Source organism: Carassius auratus, linkage group LG44F (genome assembly GCF_003368295.1).
Source record: "Carassius auratus strain Wakin linkage group LG44F, ASM336829v1, whole genome shotgun sequence".
In the NCBI taxonomy this organism is placed as follows: domain Eukaryota; kingdom Metazoa; phylum Chordata; class Actinopteri; order Cypriniformes; family Cyprinidae; genus Carassius; species Carassius auratus.
In genome coordinates this window covers 1,482,784-1,507,516 of record NC_039298.1, presented here as the reverse complement: position 1 = coordinate 1,507,516, position 24,733 = coordinate 1,482,784, and the positions used below count along the sequence as shown (strand labels likewise).

At 38.1% G+C, this 24,733-nt stretch overlaps 1 protein-coding gene across 1 annotated transcript in view; it reads right to left on the bottom strand.

The window, feature by feature from the left end:
- Window positions 1–24,733, bottom strand: part of ldlrad4a (low density lipoprotein receptor class A domain containing 4a) — an 84,696-nt gene that overhangs the window by 44,576 nt on the left and 15,387 nt on the right. The window contains exon 2 of the mRNA XM_026240967.1: window positions 8,262–8,719. Coding sequence (XP_026096752.1) covers window positions 8,262–8,301 — 40 coding nt within the window. The 5' untranslated portion in view covers window positions 8,302–8,719. The remainder of the gene's footprint in view (window positions 1–8,261; window positions 8,720–24,733) is intronic.

The window sequence follows — 24,733 nt, the reverse complement described above, 5'->3', positions numbered from 1 at the left end:
GAGCTTTGTTAGTGAGGAGACTTAAAAGATCCCGAGGGAGGGAACATATGAGGCAGTTGTTCGGCAGTCTGCTGTGAATAAAAGAGGTCAGGGCTGTTATGATGGTGTTTTACAGGGTCTGTAATCTACCCAGACTCATGATGCGTGACCTGACGCCGCACCCGATGACATAACATGTACCATAAAACCTTCACTTCAAAACCATTTCTGCGAGCTTGTATCAGGCAGTCCACCGGCCGCTGTCTCGTCTGTGGTGTTAATCGCAGATTTGATCACCAGCAGGGGAAATGAGACACCATGTTTGAGACGCTAGTCTCTACACAACGCCCAAACAAACTCAAACACACTCGTGAGGACAGACAACTATCTATCTGTCTCGAGCAGACAGCCTGGCATGTCACTCAGGTTCAGGATGATCTAGAAATGTAGAGCAAAATCTGAGCCATGCAGACAATTTCTGAACAAACGGTGTGACATAATGCTAGGGTGCTTGGGTTCATGGCTTTCAAATCACTGAAAGAATTTTGATTTGTTTTTTGAGGCACTTGAAGCAAACTAAATATACAAGAACAGAACTGTTATAACTGTTGTACTGCTGTAACAGTTTCTGTATATTCTCTAAATATTTGAATTTGTGTACAAATATTAATGAAAAGAGCCTTGCCATTTTGAATTTTTTTTTTTTTTTTTTGCCAGTCCAATATTGTACCATTTTAGAGTAATCCAAAACAGAAATGAAAATTAAAATAACTTGTGGCTGGTTGCTTTACTTTTTGGTCAGTCTCTTCCATAAGGCGGTGGACTTTATGCCATCACTCAGACATAAGTATATCTGATTTCTTCCCCGTTTCTTCATCTACCAGACTAAAAACACAGTCAATTTATTTGTTTAGTGATTTTTACAATACACATTGCTGTTTTACAGAAAATTATGACATCAGTGTTAATCTTAATATTTCCATTCCTTACTGTTGCATTTAGCAGATTAATGTTGGTAAATTATACTTTACATTTTGTGATAATACAAGCAATCAAGCAGTTGAGATACAGATAACACTTCGCAAATTTACTGCATGTACACGGTAAAAAAAAATAAAAAATAGTGGAGTACATTTTATATTTTACACATTTATTTAAAGTGTTACTTTTGTCCCCTTGCAAAATGATTTTTTTTTTATTGAAAACTGATTTCTTTCAGCTTAAGCATATTAAGTTGGACATAATTAGATATATTTATAACTTTATGTAAAGACCTGGGAGATAATATAGTTAACATTTTCAGCAAAATAAAATAAAAATCAGGCAGTAGAGATTTGTTATAGTATACATCACTTCACGTGAATATACATATGTGTATTTGTGTGTAAGATATAAAATGAGCTTTGCTGATAATAGAGCTCACGGTTTTCAACAATATAGTCTAATGTAATAATGTATCCAGGTAAGGCTGTATATACTAATATTAGTTGTATTATTAATTATTAATTTAAATCTAAGTCTAATCACTAAAACTATTTTTTTTTTAATTTAAGTCTAATGACTTTGAAAAAAAGCATCCCGATACTCAACAAGCTTCTTGATTTGAGGTATCAAACATGTCTGTATCAACAGTCAAGGACACACATTTGCGTGACCAACTTGAATCAGATGCAATTATCGACCGCACATTAAACTCCTAATTGCACAGATTCCTTCGATTACATTTTCTGTAAGTTACATTGACGTGCCAGGAGATGATGTAAAGTAACTGCCTTTATGAGTGAGTCATTGAATCATCCAGTCAAATGATTCATTCAACAACGCAGGGGTGCATTTCCCAAATGCATAGTTGCTAACTAACTAACTACAATTTCCCATTGCCAACCAACTAAGATGCTAACAGGTTAGCAACTATGCTTTTGGGAAACGCACCCCACATCGATTCAGGGATTTAAGTGAATCATTGAATGGTTCACTCAATCGATTCATTCAAAATGCTCTCATCATTCATCAGCTGGAAAAAAAAAATCTGAAAGTGATTCCAATATTAACATTCCTCTGTGCCATCATCTTTATAACTGTGGTGATGACTTCTGCTATCTTGTTAAATTAAGAATGATTTTTTAAACTATATATATATTGTTAATATCCTTGGCGTGAGCAGGCCTTTAGGCTGTTGTTTAGTACATTTGTCAGTGTGTCTGATGCAGCAGTTGTCTTGCAATAGAGCAAGACACTCTCTCTCACATGCTTTCCATGTCTGCTCAGCCAAACTGATGCTCTATGACCGCTCTCTGTGTCATCGGCCGCTCGTCTCACAATCGCCTGCCATTCTCATGACTCATCCGAGCCTGATAAGACCTCGAACCACCCCGCGTGTCTGGGTTCTCCTCCCTGGTCCAGCTGTTGATGTCACCTGCCCTCCGCTCCCCTGAAGCAGTCAGACAAGGCCATCTGTGTGCGGCTGCTTGGCCGGTGGAGATCATGGGATGGATGGGTGTGAAAGAAGTCTCAGTGCCTAAATTTAACCATGCACTTGGGATTTGGAGTCCGCTGGCAAGTTCAGGCCAATTGTGCTAGCTGTTCATGACTGCGGTACGTTGTCTTATTTTTTTTTTCTTCTTAATTTTCCACTTGACATCATGAAACTGCATTCATAACCCACTTTATTTCCATAATGTGACCATAAAGTGAAACAGGATTTCCAACAGGAAAAATGAATGTAACACTTTGCATTAGGTAACACCTATAACTAGTACCCAGTTGCTTATTAGCATGCATATTACTACCATATTGGCTATTTCTAAGTGCTTGCGATGCACATATTAATGCCTTGGCTTATTCTGCATGACCATATTCTAGATCTTTTAACTGACCCAATACCTACACATCACTACTACAATGAATACCTTATTGGGGAAAAATTCTTAGTTAATAGTGAATGTGTTACCAAAAAAACAAAAAACAAAAAACAAAAACAATGAATGACGGGACTTGATTGGATCATGGACAGTGGGCGTTCCATTCCAGAACGGGCTCCTCCCATCCTGAAGCACCACCAGTGCCCACTTTTGGATGCCTTGGATGCAGAGAATGAAGGTGAAGTTTACTTAAAATTATTGGCTATTATTGTTGTACACTTTATTACGTAAGTGTTAAGTGACATTAACTGTAAAGACTTAAGAAAGCCTGGATTGCTTACATTAGTAGCCTTAATCAATGACTAAAGGCCCCAATATACATCAAGCTTAATTGAAGAACGAACTGATGTCGTCATTTCGAACAAAATCCAGCCAAAACTAAACTAGTTCTGGGAGATGTCTGTGGGAAAAAATTGAACACAATGGAGAGCTGCTTTATAGTGGCAGATTAAGTTGTAATACTGAGGAAATGAAACACTGGCCCTGTTTGTATGTTTAATACCACTGATTGTTTTTAAGATATACACTCACCGGCCACTTTATTAGGTACACCTTTTCAATCGCTTGGTAACAAAGATAGCTAATCAGCCAATCACATGGCAGCAACTCAATGCATTTATGCTTCTAGATGTGACTCAATTATTCACTCGTTACAACCAAGGTATGCAGAAAACCATCTCTGAACACATCAAACCCTGAATCATATGGGCTACAGCAGCAGAAGACAGGAAACAGAGGCTACAAATCACACATGCTCACCAAAATTGGACATTAGAAGATTGGAAAAACATTGTCTGAATGGGTTTACAAATCAGTTTAAATGATTTGTTCAATTCCCTACACACATTGAGTTTTCTGAGGTTTTTCAATCGTACCTACAGTCAATAGAAAGCACATCTGCAAATTCTGTGGTTGAACACTGCATGTTTTGTCTCAGAATGATTCTACAGGAATACATTTGATTTCCTTTCATATAAGTAATACATTGTAGTAGTGGTAAGCTATCTATTATGACTTAAAGTATATGATTTAGTGTATGAAGTAAAACATGAAATGAATGAAAAGTGTCGATTGCAGCATTGAATTCACGGTAGTTTTAACTTATTACGTTGCATCAGAATTCTTTTTGAGCACGGTTTGCAGCAGTAAGCATTGTAACCAATCACACGTTTCTGTTGAGCTCATTAAAATAATGTGCAATCAGAAGCGTTCTGATTGGTTACTGCGGAGAACTCTGGGGTAGCATGCGCTCACTGACTGAATTCTGAATCAGCGTTGGTCAATTCTCTCATCAGCATGAACAACAAACTGTAGAAAAGAAATTGATTGTTCAAAGTAGACAGCATCAGTGATTATAGTGGGGGGTTTTGTTAGTGTATAATTCACATTAGACTAAAGTCGTGGAGTGCTTCAGTGTTCTTTGCTCACTTCCTTTATATAATCTATTCTTAGTTTGTACAATGTTTTGTTTGTCATGCTACTGAAATAACCAATGAGACGTTTGATTATCTATTCTGTAAAAAGCAATTCATAAACGGTTCACGATTTTCCAGTTTCTATCAGATCTCATATGCATCAATGAGCATTATTGCAATAATAAACAATAATGATTTTTATATGTATGTATAATATTGTGGCTTCACCCTAGCTCTAATGAGATCCTGTTTTTGTTTTTTATTATTAGATTTAACAGATTGATTGAAGTAACTGGTTAAATTTGTGAAATTAAATATGGTTAAAACATATTTAATAAGGTAGTTATAAAATTGCCCTTAAGTAAAAAATGCAGGGGCAAATGTTGCCATTTATAGAAAAGTTAATTTCTGATACTGATAATATTTGACTATGATCCAAAGAAACTAGTAACTCACTACTTGAGTAGTTTTTTTCATTGGATACTTATTTTACTCTTGCTCAAGTATCTATTAAGATTATTTTTACTTTTACCGGAGTAATTACTTCTATAATTACTTGTACTTTTACTTGAGTACCATTTTTTGCATACTCTACTCACCTCTGACTTTTAATGACAGTTATTTACTTATTGTTATTTACTTATAGCAACTTGACAATGAAGTATGTCTCGTCACAGTTAGCATTACCGAATGGAAAATAATAACTGTTTACAAACAGGTTTCTGCTAATGGTTGGACAAAGGGCTAGTCCCGCCCTCAGATCCCATCACTGGTCGAGTCAAAGTTGCCATGTAAAGCTGGATAGGGTAGTTAAACAAACAGAGCAATCTTCTGATAGTGCCACAAAGCTGCAACGTTTACAAATCAACCTACGAACTTCTTACCGATAGTTGCCTCTGCATGCTAAGCTGGCAAAGGAGAATGACGAAAGAAGTCAGACGCACACACCACCTTTAAAAAATGTGTATCAGTTTATTAGCCGGAAACATAGTGTGTGTTTCACTTCTTAAAAATGGATTGATACTTTTCCGTCTAGTTTTGGATAACATGGCTTGTTGTATTACACCTGTCTTGAGCACTTCTCCGCTGGATTTCTCCTCCAAATGCTGCAAAATGAGTTTTGTTCCTAATACCTTTAATCTTATTTGGACCTCGTCTCCCACACATCATGCTATATCTTTTGTCACTTTCAACACTCCCCTCCCTGTCTTTCTCCCTCAGTCTGTGTCTGTCGCCGCCTCCAGGTCTTGGCTCCTTTATTATGAAAAGAAAATAAGCCTGCGAAAATTTCTGCGCCAAATTCGCCGGCACATTGAGGGGGAGCGGTGTGTGTCGTGGTGAGAAGCGAATGGCCTCCGCCGGCTGAGCTCGGATAATTAAGTGTGCATGCATAGCAGAACCGAGTCAAAAAGTGCGAGACGGAGCAGCCGTCGCAATATGTTCCCACTTCATTAACATTTCTGAGTAAAATGTAAAACAGACAAGGAGTAGACACTGTTCTACATATAGCTGGTGTGATGGTCTTTTTTTAAAGTTGAAAATTATTAAGCTAATTTTGAAATGTCAGTAACTTAAAGAGACAGATTTAAAGTGCACTGGAGCTTTCAAACAGGTCGGTCCACCGCCACGGCTCAAACCCTAAAACAAGCACAGCTAGCCAGAGTTTAACCCTGCGAGTCATCTCCCTCGTTCCTCTTTGTTTAGTACCGCCGTATTCCCCGGCATTCGGCCCACTTTAAACTCCCCCAACCTATCCGGACCTCCCTACGCAAACCTGTGTGCTGTGGGCTCACAAAATGACGGGAATCGATTTGGAAGCTGTCCACACTCAAAACGCCTCTGCCATGAAACACCAACACAATTCCTACTCCATGAAGACTAAAGTATGTGTGTGTGAAGTGAGTGAGTGAGCACAAGCATCAAAACTGAGTAGCTTTGGCCTCTGTTGCTAGGCAAAATCATGAGCAAATTAAATCAAATCATATCAACGCAAAAACAGTGGCTGCATACATCTCTGTGATTGGGATAAAATGAACTTTAAATAGCTTTTAAACGAAAAGCGACTTGACTGATCAATGCTACAGACATACATCTAACAAATTACATGATAGTTGGGTTGTTATTTATAGTATTTTGTCTAATTACATTTACTAGGCTTTGTGATTGTCTCTCTCAAATGGTTTTTAAGTAATAAACCATGGTCATTTTGTATTTTAGATAACTTAAGTTACAATAGTTCACAAAAATAAGCATTGTCATTATTCACGCACCCAAATGTCAATCAAACCTGACTTCCTTTCCTGCATGGAACTTAAACAAAGATATTTTGAATAATGTTCAAGCTCCTTATTTCCATGCAACAAAATTATAACTGAAGGATTGAGAAAAAAAGAAAAGAAAACAAGTATCCGTTTATTAAAAATTTTCACAAATATATTTATTAAACTATGGTATGTTTTAGCAAACTAATTGCATGTCATGTTTGAATTAAATGCAAAGAACAACACAACACACAAGTCACTAGCTTTATGGATGCTTTTAGAAGCACCTTTTTGACATTATTCTTTTGAGATCCACAAAAGTCTTAAAGCATTGGAACGACATGAATTTGAGAAAATAATGACACAATGGTCATTTTTATGTGGATTTCAAACCAGCATTGTAGCGTTTGTTTGGTTTTGCTAGTTGAAGTGTTTCATTCTGTTGTGATATCTTTGACTGACAGGTTGCCTGAGACCGTGGGCCAGCGCTCTTGCCCCTCAGCTGGAGAGCCCATCACATGCTTTTGAACAGAATGTTCTGGATTTTCATTTCTCTCCATGATGAATAAAATAGCAGAACATTGTGACCCCGGCTCAGCTTGGGGGCCATCCAGTTGTTAAAACAATATCCTCTACCTCAGGTCTCTCAGGAATTTTTGGATGTATGGCTCCAAATTCCACTCCAAGTTCAAATTCCACATTTGATATTAAAAGGCTGGATACTGGAGTATTTTCAGTGTCAGCACTTGGCCGGCCCTGAACAAAGGCAGAAGTTTCACTTTCTGAAAACAGTCTGTTTTTTGATTTTTGTGAAACACAACCTACCAACATGATAGGCACTCCTTCCAGTTAAAAAGTCATGTATTCTCAAAAACGTAAAGGTGAACTAAGCAACTTTTCATTAATAAGTAAATGATTTGACTTTATTCAAACACATATAGGGCGTCGTGCTCTAATATTATTAAAGGGGTGCCAGTGGCGGTCCGGCCTCACTTCTTTCACTAAGTAAGTTTGCACCTGAAAAGCAATCCATAGCACCATTTTGAGTACCAGGGGGTTATCAGATGATGCTAATGATTGGCAGAAGGTATAACTCAATTGACCTTTCACAGGGAGTTTGATTGACAGGAAATCTGACCAATCATAGCAGAATCTACCAATTTGTCCAACAAACAAACCAGACAAGAGAGTAGATGAATGTCAGTGGACTTCAATGGGAACATTACTAGGTAATTACTAATATATTTTGCCACCTGGTAATTATTATTATGAATAATAACAAGGGTTGCTAAGGGGTGGAAAATTTCTGGTAAATTTCCAAGAACATTTAGAACTTTTGGAAAGTTTCTGGAAATTTACCAGAAACGTTCCACCCCTTTGCAACCCTAATAATAACATAATAACAATCTAAAAAGACGAATAATGACATTACTTATCCTTTTGTTGTGGATATAAAAAGGGAAAAGGTAACTTGTGTGGTTATGTGATAACTGCAGCAACTATGAGGACCCATAGATAATCTTGATAATTGATGTGAAGTCTACGTCCTCAAGCAACTGTGCATCAATTGTAACATGTAGCTTAAAGTATTATTAATTCACTTATGTGTAAAACTTAATTGAGAAACTCAGAAGACTTTAGGAGAAATTTAAGTTACTTAGTGCAAGGGGTAAGGCGATTCTTACCTGTGTTATTATTTGTGGCTGGGTAGTCAGCTGCCTGCATACTGCCCTTGCAGTAATGCTTTTGAATGCAGCTTTAACCAGTCTGGTAGAAAGAGCATTGGTGTGTGACCTCCATTTTGGATCCTCTGGTTCAGCTCATGTGTGGCAATTACTCTATAAACCCTCTGAGCCAAAGGAAGTGCTGGATTAGCTAAATGACCCCTTAAAAACTCACTGTTGTTAAAATGCTTGCTAAACAAGGGATCCTATCCTCCAAGCCATGGATATGCAGCCATGGCCAACTGTGCAAAGTTTCACTCTAAAGCTTGGAAGTGTTTGACGTGTCTTCTAGCACTGTCTTTCTTTCCACTTTTCAGGCTTGGCATGTGAGTGACACAGATGCCCATAGGCACCGTCCTATCCGATGTGATAGGGGTGTCATCCTTCTTCAGGAGTGCTGGAGTTTCATCTTAGGAGAACTGCAGAGAAAAGAGAAAGAGATAACTGGTTAACACGATTATATTTGAACAAGTGATTCCCATTCCCCTTGGCTGGTTCATTTCGGAAGAGAGCCATATAAAAGGCTACACTGGAGAAACAACCTTCTTTATTTGTTCAGATGCAAAAACACAGCAGGGTGGCACTTTGAAGTCTGGAGGTAAATATAACTGGGGGTGGCGTGCACACCTCTGAAAGTAAAATCATCTATACTTCAAACGCAAAGGGGAGAAGAGAAGTCCGCTCAACAAGAAAAGGCAAGCAAAACATTGTTAGCAAAAAGTACAAATGTTAGAGAAAAGACTAAGCTAATAATATAAATATGTGTAGGGCAGCTCTGGACATGGCAGTCTGGGTTTGATGGCTCTTATCTATCAATAGACAATGTGACAGTTAAGCCATTAGGAACAAAAGGTTAAGAAACAGCTGGACGGAGCTCAAGAGAATGGAAGTGGAATTATTTAAAAGTTGGACTATTTTTAACCTGATATGTTATCTTAAAAGCACAACCCTTAAGGAGGCACAAAAAAAAACAGCACAAGAAGCAAAGCAATGGTCAGACATCCATCTGAATCTGTAGAGCTGTAGCAGTAATAAAAGCAAAAGGCTTAAACCAGACCATAAAAAAGCACCTGTGACCTGACTGACCAAATCAGTGCTGTTTAACACCATCTGCCAATAGTCCAACTTTTAGAAATGCATCTCAAGACCTGCACATTCTGTTCCATTCTGCTGCACTCAGTCCAGATGTTTTCAAACTGAAGAACTATGTGAACACTCATTAAGAAACATGTCTGCTTGCTGTCTGGTGAACATGACCCTAAGGGACAGACTTACTAACAGATTGCGCCAGCACAAACCGTCTTTTGGCGTTAAAATAGTACTAAATACGCGCAGTGAAAAAAATCACTGAAAAGGTGTGGACACAGTTATTTTTGCACCTGACCTTTTTGAAAATTGCAGTTTGCCTTTCAGACGCACAATTTATGGGAAGAGAGTATTTAAATGTATCATGCAATTCAATTTCTAAACAATGTGGCTGTCAAATTACTGGTATGTTCACCATTATTTAACCTTCCAAAAAAGCATGTCTTAATACAGACGCTAATTTGCGCCGCTCTTTGTAGATTGTATTGGTCATTAAGGAAATGATCTGGCAGCATCTGTGTTCTTTAATTTGCGCACTGTCAGGAAATCACCAGCATAAATTTGCACTCCCATTAGCGCTTTTATGGAATTGGACTCTAACGCTAATTTGCCCTTTGTAGTAAATCTTACCTTTAGTCAGCGAAATTATACAAAGCTCAGGGTTGAGAAAAACAACTGGTCTGTGTGCACAGATTGACAGTGTGTTTAACCGTCTAATTTGAACAACAGTTGAGTTGATTATAGCGATAAGGATGTGGAGGAAGTTATGAAGGACTGAAGTTTTCTTTTTGTCCCCATGACAGAATCTGTACATTGTCTGACTGACGGCTCCGATATCATCATGCACAAGCCTAGATGCTCCCTCGCTCCTCTCCTCCTTCTTGAGGACAGTTCCTCCTTGTGTCAGCATTCTATGCGACGGATATCTCTCTCTGGAGATCGGCCAGTGTGCCGCAGCACAGTGATGAACGGAAAATGGAAGATAGGGCCTCACAGCAACAACTGCAGCGGATATAGAGTGATGCGAAGAACTGATCAGCATCATTTTTGCTCTTACTTACTGTTTCAAGTGACTATGGTACTTTCTAAAACTTCTTAAACTTTTTTGAGAAGCTGACACCGCTCGTACACCACTTGTAGGAAAACCCTAGGTATGGCACTTTGCTGCACACAAATCATTCATATCGGTCCATCTGACCATGGATCTGTTCTACAGGCCACGTCTTGTTCCACAAAACAAGGCCAAGAAAGCACATCTGAAGCTGAGGCTATCCAGGAAACATATAAATGCATTTTGGTTATGACTGAATGATAAACAAAAGGTTCTGTTAGACAGGAATCTTGAGGCTCATATTTGACATAATACTCTGACTAATCCATGCATTCCAGTCAATGGCTGCCCATACAATCCCATTATGACACAGCCACATGGCAGCACTTTCCTTTGAGATGAGAAACGCCATAGGGCATGTTGCTCTTCTGACATTGATTAACGATCTAACAACTTCCCACCATGCCAGATAAAGGCAGTTTGGCTGAGGGGCAAACACAAGCACACACACACACACACACACACACACACACACACATAGACATATACAGTGAAGGTGAAACCTCCACCCACACACTATCATCGTTACACTTACAGCCACGGTGTGGAGACCCAACACGCAATGTGAGAAAACACTTCCGTGCTATTTAAACTGAGCATGTGGCAAATAAAACTTGCACTTTGAGGAATGAGAAATTCTAGACCCGCACAAGCAGGAACCCTTCTGGGGAAGAGATGGATTATGGATGTTTAAAGGTAGTAGAGGACAAGGCTATTGGCACCAGGGGATCATGTATCCTAATATTTAAAGACCTACAGTAGACTGGTAACAAAAACATTGTAGGTTAAAATTCCCAAAGAGTTGATTCATGAACTACTACCATTGTGCAGTCCCTTCCCATGATTCTACAGGTGCATTTTAAATCACCTTGGATAAAAGAATAATCTAAATGACAAATTAGTAAATTAGACATTAGGACTGCAGGTCAGATACTTGAATGTAATTCTTACAGTTACTGAGAGCCAAAGCACAGACCTGAGCAAAGACTTTATGGATGGATGAATTTATGGAGGTTGAATACAGGTCAAGTGCCGGTTTTCTGGTGCACTCAGGGGGGCTTTTGTAGACCAGCAAGTGAGTTGTATTAGCCAAGCCATGAAATAACTACTGCCTAGATAAGAAGCACTGACCATAAAGCACTGAGAATGGCCAGTTGTCGTAATGTGGTCAGCAACGTTTAGGGTGAGATGAATTGAGAGAGGTTCTTGGCTCAAAAGAAGAGTTATGTTCATATATGTTGATATGTCAGCATGGCATGTCGAGATCCACTCTGAGATCATAGGTGTAGACACAGATAGGAGGAAAGAAAATGTGCTGAGAATAAGCAACAAACTCTATGACAAGCAATGAATGCATTACAGATCTGAGTGCAAATGGGGAAAATAATGAGGCCAAGTACCAAACCCTGTGGTACCCCACTGCTGAAGATAGAGTATAAACAATTGCTGTAAAGATGTTCCTTCTTCCATGACATGGCAGACTCGCATAGTACATATTTATTGTTTTTGGTTGGTATGGGCTGAACATGTACAATGCAATTCTGCCATGTCATGGAAGATGGACCAACTTTACACCAATGGCTGTCTGTATACCACTACCTTTAAAACACAAGTTCTCCTAGACAATCAACTAAACCCCACTTCACTCTCATTGCAATTTTATGTTATTACATAGACATATGAGCACTTCACAAGCAGCCTACTGCACACACCTCAGCAGGGAGCTGATGAAGAACATAAATCGGAGAGTGGGGAGCCTAACTGTGTTTACCAGATTAAACTCTGTTCTTTCCTGTGTCTGAAGAGAGTGAAATCAGAGGAGTTCCTGTTAACCACTTCTGCAATGCTTGTGCGCTGTTGCTATGGCCCTTCACTGTCACTAGGCAGGAATGAACTTGCCAGAATTTACAAATACTTATTTGCCTACAAATGATCTTTCAGTTTCAGTTTCACTGCATCCCCCTTGACCCAAACCGACTGAGAATCCCTAAACCTAATTCCCAACCCTAATCTTAATCTTAGATTTGTCTTTGGCCACACTTAGGATAACCTCCTCACTCACAATCCTAACACTTTATATAACCAGCTGTCTTATGTAACCACACATTCTCAACAGCCAGTGTGCAAATTATACAATGAGAAAACTTTTTAGAAGCTAGATGTCAGGACACAGTTTACTGAGGTTTTATACATCTCACGCAACCCAGATTGCCTTTTGCAGCCGAACCAAACATCAATCTTGAGGACTTTTTCGATAAAACTTTTTTTGTGTGTGTGTTTATTTGTTATATATCCATGATCTAAAGAATTAAGGAACAGTGATCTCCAACTACAAAGTGGGATCCCATCTTATCCCTGAGAGCACAAAGCAGCAATTTTTAAAGAGGGAGACCCTCCATCTATTTGGCACCAGGTGAAAATACACTTTTCTGAATAATTTGTAACCTAACTTTTGTGGCTACAGAAATATGTGGACATTTGGAACATTCTTAAAACGTGTAATATAAAGGAAAAAAGTTCAGTATTTTGCTTCCACCTCTTCTGGGGTTTCAAGCTTTAAGTAGGTGGGTCAAACCACCCCAATCTGCAGCCAGTTGAACAGCTTTTGAGCAACTGCTGTCAGCATCAAAAGGAATATGATGTTATAAGCACCTCATGATGTTCAGCCATTATTTGGCACAGATCTTGCTTTTGCCGTAGGAGTGCCCACGTAATATCCCAGCAAGAATATTTGATGAATCTTTTATCTTATGTAAGGTCCCACATCCCATCATACTCTCCCTATCTGCTCTCCCATGAAGTTTTCCTTCTTACTTCCCCTTCATTCTGTTGTTCTTCATTATAAGGAGGTGTGAATCAGCCGGATATGCCAACCTCGGATTTCATCCTCTCAGGCATATTCTGCCACCTAAACACACACGGATACAGACACAAACCTGCAGATAACCAGCAGGGCCTATTTATAGAACATCCACCTACTCTCGAAATATCATTTTTAACATTTACCTTTTTTTTTACCACTTGGCCATCCTGAACTGGACAGGCACTCATACACACCTGTTGGCCTCAACGACCACTGATTCATTACAGTCCTGCCATGCACCCAGTGTGACACAAGCCTTTTGCCTTCTCCATTAGATGAGTCACAGCTCAATTAAACCTCCCCTGGCAGACACATACACACACTTGAAGCAGACTGAGCGCTCAGGAGGGTGGCACTTGCTATAGCAGTCCTGCCTCAGGCAAATGTCTCTTCCAGACTTTTGAATATCGCCATAAAGTCTGGTCCACTTTGCAGCTTATTCTGGCCAAGAACTGTCCTAAACAGGCATGATGTGACAAAGCAACAAGCAATAATCATAAATCCAGGGCTAGACAGGATGAGTGTTTCACTTGCATTTGCAGTTAAAAATAGATGCATTCGAACTGTAAAAATATATTTAACAGCACTTGTGTGAATAAAAAAGTTCCTGCAGGTCCTTAAAAAGAAAAAAGTTTGATGAAATTTAAGGTCATAAAAAGTCTTTAATACTGGTATATCTTAGTTATAATTTTATGAGTTTTTAAATTCGGAGATGGAAAAACAGGAAATACCATACAGCCTAATGTGATTAAACTTCAAAAGGTTATGACTTGATTAAAAATAAATATGAGCGCTGCACTTTTCAAAGTAAAAAAGTGGCACTATTGCACATTCAACAGGTTCATGGTTTCAGAGCAGTTCACGATCGATGAAAACAGCACATTTCGCCAATAGACTGCTGTTCATGAATTGTAACTTACTAATGTTTATACCGTAATACGTTGTAGATAGGTTGCGCATATCTATAGGAGTGCATTTTTTGATCACACTTACCTTTTTGACTGAGCAGTCAGCAATAGTAAAGAATTAACATTTTAAAATAGCACTCCCGGTGTACTTTAGGTTTGTCCAGCATCGTTCATGCATAAAAAATTTTTGTTTCGTGGTTATTATTGGTATTTTGGTTACACAATAAACTGTATCTGTCATAATAAACTGTATCTGTCATTTGATTCAAATATTGTTGCTTTAGTCTTGGTTGCTCTATCACAGAAAGGAAAGACTAAGAGCATTATTTAACAAATATTATTAAAAATATAGATTTGACTAGTATCGGCGCAATAATCGGTTTCAATAAAATCTCATTGGTCCAAACAACGCTGTTATAGCAGCCGAGTATCTTGTAAACACATTTGTTTCCAGGTCTTACACACGGAAGCAAAGCCAGCCAATCAGAACGCAGCTTGAGATTTTACCAAGTGCTTGCCATTTTATATGGCTAATACTGTGAAACAAAGCATGGAAAAGACTGACAGGTCCAAAACTGTTGTGGCTGTGTGCACACTGTCTGTATTTACATCTGCGATTTTAGATTATGTGTATCTTTGTTTTGTGCCGGGGTCTCATTATTGTCTGTGTGTGTGTGTGTTTCTGTGTGTGCATAGGGGTTCAGGGCTGAATGGTGCCAGTCGTCTGCCAGCCTCAAGATTGATTTATCAAGACACAGAAAAGGAGACAACACCCCCCCCCTTACACCATCTTTCTGTCTCTCTCGACTTGAAAACACAAAGTCCCAAACTCACCCCCACCCCCGCCACAATCACATTTTCCCCTCAGACAAGTGCTTTGCAGCCAGAGCTAGACACGTCTCACACACTCACACGCAAGGCGGGGGCCGCTGGGGGGGACTGGCACAGAGGGGAAATATAACACATGATGCTGGCGGAGCATGTCGGAGGTAAACAGCATCATTTTCTCTTTTATTTCATTTACGACACAATAAAATATGGAAATAAAAAACGTGGGAGGACGTGTCTCCCCCTCCCTGCGCAAAAACTTCCGTCTCTCGCCTGCATCATTATCCGTCTGCGTCGTTTTCAATCGGCTGGCGAGACGGAGAGCTCACAGGGGGAAAGAAAAGCCAGCAGAACATTTTTAATCTCTGCTGTGTTCCTGACAAGAGAGAAAAAAAAAATTGAGTGGATTGAGTGCTGACAGGGGCTTTTACATTTACAAAAAAAGGACTGGGGCGGTACTATAGTTATGGTAAATAAATATGGTGTTTTGATACATGCCATGGTATCAAATGATTATTGAAATGGACAATTTGATATTTTCATCATCTTGATCCGTATGACTGATCAGCAGGAGTGCATCTGAATCTTTTCCAAAAATTACTGACAGCCTTTTCAAAAACTAACAAAAATCAATTTTAGAGTAAATATTGCTTAAAATAAGTGTTCATTTAATTTCATGTGTACTATATGAGATTATTTATATTCGCAGGGTCCAAAATTAACACTCCAAGTGCCAAATGCTAGTAAAAACTGGCTTAGGTGAAGAAATGAGTTGGCCAATCGGCCAAAAACTTTAGCGGAAGCAATTTATGATTTAACTGAAGAAAAATATTCTGCGCCTCATTGATGTAATTGATAAGAGCATATCAAGGCAAATACAATCTGACTTTGAAAAAAGGAAAAAAAGTATCATCTTCAAGCTTATTTATTTTAGTGTTTCTTTTTCCATGTGGTGATACATATGTGAATAAAGAAACTAGACACAAGGTTCTTGAAATATAATTTATTATGACTTCAGAAGGACTTTAAGCTCAAGACGATGAGAGTCAGATGAGTATATCAGGGTACGAATCGGATACTTTATCTTTTTATGTTTCAGTTTGATGCCTCGTTGAAGATTATATCAGAATATACTTGTGTCTAAAGGACAGCTTTTTACAAAAACGTTGGCTGATGCAAAACGCCTGGTACAGCCGGACGACACGATCTTATATCTCTGCAGCAGAAACTTTCACAGCTCATTGGTTTGCTTTATCGGCCGGAGGAGTGCAGGCCTGGGCTCCAATTCGTCCTTTTTAATTGACCTTCTAATTCTTGCTGACGGGGTTATTTATGAGTTTCTGTCTTAAAGGAATAGTCTTTCCAAATATAAAAAATAAAATCTCATTACAAACCCTCTACGACTTTCTTTTTCCTGTGGAACACATGAGGAGACAATCTCCACATTTATAGTTGTTGTTTTGCCTGATAGCCTCTTGCCATTCATTAGAATATAACAGTTAAGATAGTAGTAAAAAAAAGAAAAAGGTGAGTAAATGATGATACGATATTCATGTTTGGGTGAACTATCCTTTAAATCAATCTCAGAGATAAATACACAAACAACAGCAGGATAGAGATGTGCTAAAATAACCACTTAGACAGAAAATGGGAGAATGTGAGTGTGATTGTCTGGTGCATGAAGACATGAGGTGTCTGTGACCTTCCTCTGGCCCTTCAGGTGTCAGCTGAGCGTCTGTCTTTGGGGGCCGCGAGAAGACGAGAGAGAGCTGAAGAGAGAGTGCATGGAAAGGGCAGAAGCACATTAACGTCTCGTTTGGTACTGAGGGTGCCAGACTATAATGAATAAAGGAGGTGATATAAAAAAAAAGAGAGAGAGAGAAAGAGGTGTGAGGATGCCGAGCGATTTGAGAGACACAAAGGGACGCGATAAACCCTGTCAAAGGATGTTGGGAACAGAATACTACTGCAGTGCTTACTTTATACTGCACTTTATAAACTGTGCACTGCACACTATTAAAAAAAAAAACAGTTTGTGAAAAAATATGCAGCAATAAACATTTAAAACCCTGCTGTCTAACTCATGGCAGTTTGTTAAATAATTAATTTAAAAAGAAATCAAACATTATATTGCTTTTGATTAATTCGGAAACGGACGGTCGTGTGCATTGCCTAGTATCCCATACAGTGCACTCTGGATGTAAACCACACAGTGTTTTGCCACATGTACTGCAGAAGATCATTTCGTTTTCAAGGCATACTGTAAATATACTACACGCTGCATACTGCAAAACTTATTTAAGTAGTATGTTAAACTATGTTCAGTTTTGAATACTAGCAAACTGCTTACTGCATTTACTGCATGGTGCACACTGCTTATTATTTTAAACTAGCATGTGAAACTGTATGTAGTATGCAATGATATGTTTCAAGCATGCTACTTGTTGGTCCACATGGTCTGTCTCACTATACAAATTATTTAAGGTTGTGCATTGTGGGATACAGTACTGTGCTTTGGTTGAATACATTCTGAAAAATATAATAAAGCCCCAAGAAACTGTGGTTTACAGTGAATTTATTACAGCTAAGGGGCATTGTTAGGCAATTATGTTTATGTAATTCAGGTATTCTGTGCAAGTACTGATGATCATATTATAAATAAATCCTTAAAAAAAAAACTTTTATGTTTTTATAAGAAATTGTTGGTTAAAAAATTGGACAAATGTAGCACGTAATCCATGTATGTATATATATATATATATATATATATATATATATATACAGTATTGTTCAAAATAATAGCAGTACAATGTGACTAACCAGAATAATCAAGGTTTTTCGTATATTTTTTTATTGCTACGTGGCAAACAAGTTACCAGTAGGTTCAGTAGATTTCTCAGAAAACAAATGAGACCCAGCATTCATGATATGTACGCTCTTAAGGCTGTACAATTGGGCAATTAGTTGAATTAGTTGAAAGGGGGGTGTTCAAAAAAATAGCAGTGTGGCATTCAATCACTGAGGTCATCAATTTTGTGAAGAAACAGGTGTGAATCAGGTGGCCCCTATTTAAGGATGAAGCCAACACTTGTTGAACATGCATTTGAAAGCTGAGGAAAATGGGTCGTTCAAGACATTGTTCAGAAGAACAGCGTACTTTGATTAAAAAGTTGATTAGAGAGGGGAAAACCTATAAAGAGGTGCAAAAAATGATAGGCTGTTCAGCTAAAATGATCTCCAATGCCTTAAAATGGAGAGCAAAACCAGAGAGACGTGGAAGAAAACGGAAGACAACCATCAAAATGGATAGAAGAATAACCAGAATGGCAAAGGCTCAGCCAATGATCACCTCCAGGATGATCAAAGACAGTCTGGAGTTACCTGTAAGTACTGTGACAGTTAGAAGACGTCTGTGTGAAGCTAATCTATTTTCAAGAATCCCCCGCAAAGTCCCTCTGTTAAAAAAAAGGCATGTGCAGAAGAGGTTACAATTTGCCAAAGAACACATCAACTGGCCTAAAGAGAAATGGAGGAACATTTTGTGGACTGATGAGAGTAAAATTGTTCTTTTTGGGTCCAAGGGCCACAGGCAGTTTGTGAGACGACCCCCAAACTCTGAATTCAAGCCACAGTACACAGTGAAGACAGTGAAGCATGGAGGTGCAAGCATCATGATATGGGCATGTTTCTCCTACTATGGTGTTGGGCCTATTTATCGCATACCAGGGATCATGGATCAGTTTGCATATGTTAAAATACTTGAAGAGGTCATGTTGCCCTATGCTGAAGAGGACATGCCCTTGAAATGGTTGTTTCAACAAGACAATGACCCAAAACACACTAGTAAACGGGCAAAGTCTTGGTTCCAAACCAACAAAATTAATGTTATGGAGTGGCCAGCCCAATCTCCAGACCTTAATCCAATTGAGAACTTGTGGGGTGATATCAAAAATGCTGTTTCTGAAGCAAAACCAAGAAATGTGAATGAATTGTGGAATGTTGTTAAAGAATCATGGAGTGGAATAACAGCTGAGAGGTGCCACAAGTTGGTTGACTCCATGCCACACAGATGTCAAGCAGTTTTAAAAAACTGTGGTCATACAACTAAATATTAGTTTAGTGATTCACATGATTGCTAAATCCCAGAAAAAAAAAAATGTTTGTACAAAATAGTTTTGAGTTTGTACAATCAAAGGTAGACGCTGCTATTTTTTTGAACACACCCCTTTCAACTAATTGCCCAATTGCACAGCCTTAAGAGCGTGCATATCATGAATGCTGGGTCTTGTTTGTTTTCTGACAATCTACTGAACATACTGGTAACTTGTTTGCCACGTAGCAATAAAAAATATACTAAAAACCTTGATTATTCTGGTTAGTCACATTGTACTGCTATTATTTTGAACAATACTGTATATAAGGTCATATACTGTATATAAAAAATATAAATATTTTTTATTTTACATTTTAGAAGATTTTATGTTCAAATGTTCCATCTGTTTTCAAAAAACTTTTGTGCATCTCACCTCCCGCCACTCAAACCTCACAAACACAGCTGTTACGGGTCTATAAATGTGAGAGCATGTCTCAACAGGTAAAAGTAGACTACTTTCAGTAAAGGATATCAGGAATACTCAGGTATGCAAACTTTTGTGAAAATAAAATGTTGAAATACAGGGTGAAATAATGTTTCATCGTCTTCAGTGTAACAGATATATTGTAAAAATTACTTATTCGGACCTGTAATATTAGTATAATATAATCAATTAAGAATTTATATATATATATATATATATATATATATATATATATATATATAATCTTTATATATGTATATGATATATATATATATACACACATATGGATTTAAAGATGCACCCTGAGCATTGTTAAAAATAACCAAGGAAACGCTGTATCGCTGCTAATCCATAAGCGCCACCTGCTGTCAGAGAGTGAGTTAGCACCTTCATTCAGTCCGTCTGCTGTTTCTGTTTAGTTCAGATATGATTTGTGTACTATAGTTTCACAAATATAAAGTCAGAACATTCTGTTTATACAATGTAATTTAAATCAAAAACGAATCATGCTGCAAGTATGCTGCATCTTTGTTTGGATCATGATTAAAATGCAGTGGACGCTTCTAATTTTAAATGCGAAGAGCACAGACAAAGCTTTAGTTCATTTATGTGAAGAGTTGTTATTATTGTAATTTTTATTATTTGAATTATTCATTTATTTTATTTGGGATTTGTTTTAAATTTTACATTTCCCAAGAAATATGCAGAATTTTGCCTGAGAAATAATAAAAGGACACCTTATAATTTATAATTTGTTTTAAATCTAATCTTGAAAAGAAATTGTGAGACAATCGTATTGTGAAATCAATATCATGAATCATATCGCATCATGAGTTAAATTAATTGTTGCATCCCTTATTTTAAATGATTCAAAAATGTGTAAAAGCCTAGTGGTTTGAAGGTTAAAGCGTCAAAGACTGGCAAAGATTCAAAAGGACTATTGATTTGTTTAAATTGATTGACTGATTGATTGATTGATTGATTGATTGACTGACAAGATTTTTTGGTACATAAATTAAACTGAATCCCATTTTTCCTGTATATCATGGTAAAAAGGTATGATTGCTAAAAAAAAAATAATAAGATTATACTGGGCACATTGTAATGTATTTAAAGAACTTTTATTTAGATGCATGAAAACCCCTTTTGTCTTTGACCCACATATATTCATATTTATACTCTAATTATTTACTATCAGGTTGAAAACAGACTTGGAACCGGTGTAACAAAATAAGGCTTAATTCTAATGTAAAGGTGCGGTAAAGACCACAGCATTCTATAAGGGACTGCAGAAAAACACCCTGACAGGTCTCTATGGTTGTGTGTGTGTGTGTGTGTGTGTTTATGGAGCAAAAAGGCCCTGACATTAATGCCGGGATGGTGGGGGGAGTCGGTACACTCTGTCAGTAACGCTCCCTCTCAGCAACGCTAGAAGTGTCAGCTTCCACCCAATCAATGGCTCTTACGGTAGCACTAACAGCGTCTAGACGATGGGGTCATTGACTGCTCTTCACAAGTGTGTGTGTGTGTGTGTCTGTACAGAGGTCTCCAGCGGGACAGACGAGGCATTACATTGACCGTGCGTGTGGGGGGAGATTGCTATCTCGTCCTCACATACCTCGACACACACACAATCTGCTGGCAGACTAAACATTTGACTTCAAAGGCCGTGTGGTGAATTAAAGCATGTCTGTTCTGTCTGCACGTCTGATGTATGAGGGCACTAGAGAAACGAAACTAAATTCTAAATGTGTGTCCTAAAAGGCCCAAGTTTAGACACAAAGACGGGTGGACTTGACATTACAAACTCACATCTGACATTACTTTACAAAAGTTCACAAACACACTTGGCTAGAGCATTATAAGAGCAATTTCAGTTCCTCAAATGTGCCTGTTGTACATTCTTAACGTGTATTCTGTTCTGTAAACACTGTTGTTTACTACCCTCAATACTCAAGAGAGCAATAGAGTTAACTTCAAATGTCTGTGTCAGTGAACTACTTATTCAGGTAGCTAGCTATAAACAACATCTTTAAACATTCTCGTTACAAAAAGATCGTACAGCTTGACAAAAAACTGCTTAGTGTACAAAAAAGAGCTGCTAGTAAATGTATTATGAGGGAAATATGTATTTGAATTTAGCCATCTTGGATTTTCACTGTAAAAAGTTATGGTGCTGAAATGCTCAAAATTATGTGTTTTAGCCAACACAATATAAAAAAAACAGACTCCTACACTTCAAATTTGTAAATCTTCATTAAAGGGCTATAAGGCATGAACCAAACCAACCAGCTAAGATAAAAAAAAACTACAATTGTTACAAAGAACTACAATCCCATGAAGCACTTGAAATCGATGGTTTCAATAAAATATTTTATCTTTTTTAGTTAGTGGTCTATTTTGACTGTCATTGTTTTAAAAATGTATTTTTATTTTACATTTCTACACTTTTTATTAAACTGCCTGCAGTTCCTTCACAATCTCCAGTTTGGGAAACCTTGATTGAATGTAATTTAACACACTCCATGTTGTTAATAACAATACATGGAAAATGTTTTCTTTCCATTTGTATATTTATATCAATATGATACAAGTTTATCCTACTTAAATCAATGAGATAAATAAAACAGATCAAAGGTAATCTGAAAGTAATCAAAAAGTAGTCCAATTATATTTCCAAACATGTGTAATGTCATGGATGACATAACAACAATCTTTGTCATGTAATTTGGAATCAGTAACAGATGAATATATTTTAGTAATCCACCCAGCTCTAATCATAATCCATCCATCCATCCCTCAATAGACCTCTCTCATCATTTCATCTGTGTACGAGAAGAAAAAGAAAGACAGCATACAATTTCTTTTAGAAGTACACAATACAAAACAGATTGCTTTTTTAATTCATTTTGCCATAAAAGCCTTGTCTGCTTAAACATGGTGAGGTCTGACATTTAAAACTCTGATGTTCTTTTAGCTGAAGTGTTTTCAGGATTTGCCTGCTCTGTCTCTCCGTTCCTGAATGCGTCTGATTGTATTCGTAATGTTCGAAGCCTCTTTCTAAAGGAGCCCTGTGTTAACAGATGACGAGAGACACAAGCCACAGCTGTGCGTGCAGTACAATCTAAAGAATGAGGGCTTGTACGGTGCTGTTCTGTTCTGTTCTGTTCCATTCGTACACACACACATCTCAATTGAAACCATGCCAACTGCAGGCAGAGTCTTCCACAGCACCAGCAAACATTTATAGCACACTTTTCGCACAGGAAAGGTGAGGTGTGTGTGTGTGCATGAGACAGACACACGTGTGTTAGCATTTACGCATTGCTATTTTAAGATTTTACATAAATTTTCAACTCTAAAAATCATCTAGCACATGGTTTAGAGGTCACCCTTCTCACTCAAATCAGGCGGAGGAAGAAAGCTTCTCATTTGCAGCAGCCGTAGGATCAGCGCGGATCTGGCTAGCAGCCTTATGCGGTCCATACTAACTAACACCACCACACTGGCTCAACATATACGACTCTGTCCTCTGGGAAGATGCACCAGAGGGGTTGGCCTGGGTCGAGGCTTTGCCCCGGGAGGGGATTAAGGAACCACTATGGAGGCCTAAAGCATCTCCATCTGGACCTTCTATCAGAAACCATGTCCCGCAGGCGCTAACTTGGGGCATGTCCATGAAATATGTTCCGCAAGAGCTAGCCAGAGCTTGGCAGACACGGCGGAAAACAGACAATGCTAAAAAAACACAAAGCCTTAATTTGTAGTATGAGACACAACAATGGTCTGTAAGGACAGCTAATAAGAAACACTGAAAGCATGTAGCCTTGATACACTGTGCTTTCAAATACATTTTTATGGGGGAATCATAAACAAACTTTTTAGATTTTAGAGTAAAAACACCATGAAATCAAATTTTCTTTTCTTGCAAATGAAGCGTTTTCCCCCAAAATCTGAGTTTTCAGTTTTAATTTCCAGATGTATAATCAACTGAATACATGCAAAATAAATTTTTTATGATCCCTGAAAGTTTACTTATAGATAGCAAAACTGTACAGTGTGAATTAGTGCTGGTATCATTACAACCACAGAAAAAAAAAAATGTAACCGGTTGCTTGATCACAGGGTAGAAAGCTAGTCTGTTTTAGGGCTGGGCGATCTGTCTGATTTTTTTAGATAATTTGAATATAATATTTTGCCATGAATTTCTTTTTTTTTTTTTCTTTTTTTTTAATCGAGGAATCAATTCAATTTAAGTTTTATTACATTTACATGTTTGGGAATTTGGGCCATATTGTAACTATCTAAGTGCAAGCGCGATTGTGCTTGAAGGGTGTCCGAATCCACTTTTGTTAGTTTAGGGAAAAATGGTCGTGGTCTAAAAGGGTTGTCCCTAATCTCTTAATGACTAGTATGTTATGGGCATAACGTGCCATAAACAATCAAAGTCTCATCTCCCATAACCTTTAAAAGCCAGCTGTATTCGCGCTATGCCCGATTCACTATTTACACCATGGAATTTGCAAGTGGAAAGACTGAATGCTTATGTAATGAGGGAAAAGATCTGCGTGTGCACATAATTCTGATGCAAAGACTATCCATTATGACATGTAGGTATTTTTATATTTATGTACGCAATAATAATCTTTTACATTTAAATCCTTTAATTTCTCATTTTTAAAAATGTTTGTGTTGTGCTGCGCATTCCTGTGTGTCTAATAAGCAAAGTGTACGTGCATTGTGCACCCGCCCATAGTGTAGCCAAAAACACTTGCGTCGCACCTGGCTCCGAATTGCACCGAGTGTATGATAAAGCCCTTCATGTGTTGCAGTTGACTTATCAGTAAGCCCCGCCCCTCTTAATTACTGTTGCTCACTCGGACAAACAAATGGGATACTAACTGCCTTACAATGACAGCTTTCAGTATGAAAACCTCGTCCCAAGATGTTTTCGATAAATCTTGGACACAGAAGGAGCACCGGTCAAGTGGGACTTAAAGGGGGGGGGGGGGGGTACAATGGTGTTTCATGTATTCAGAGTTGTTCACATTGTTAAAGAG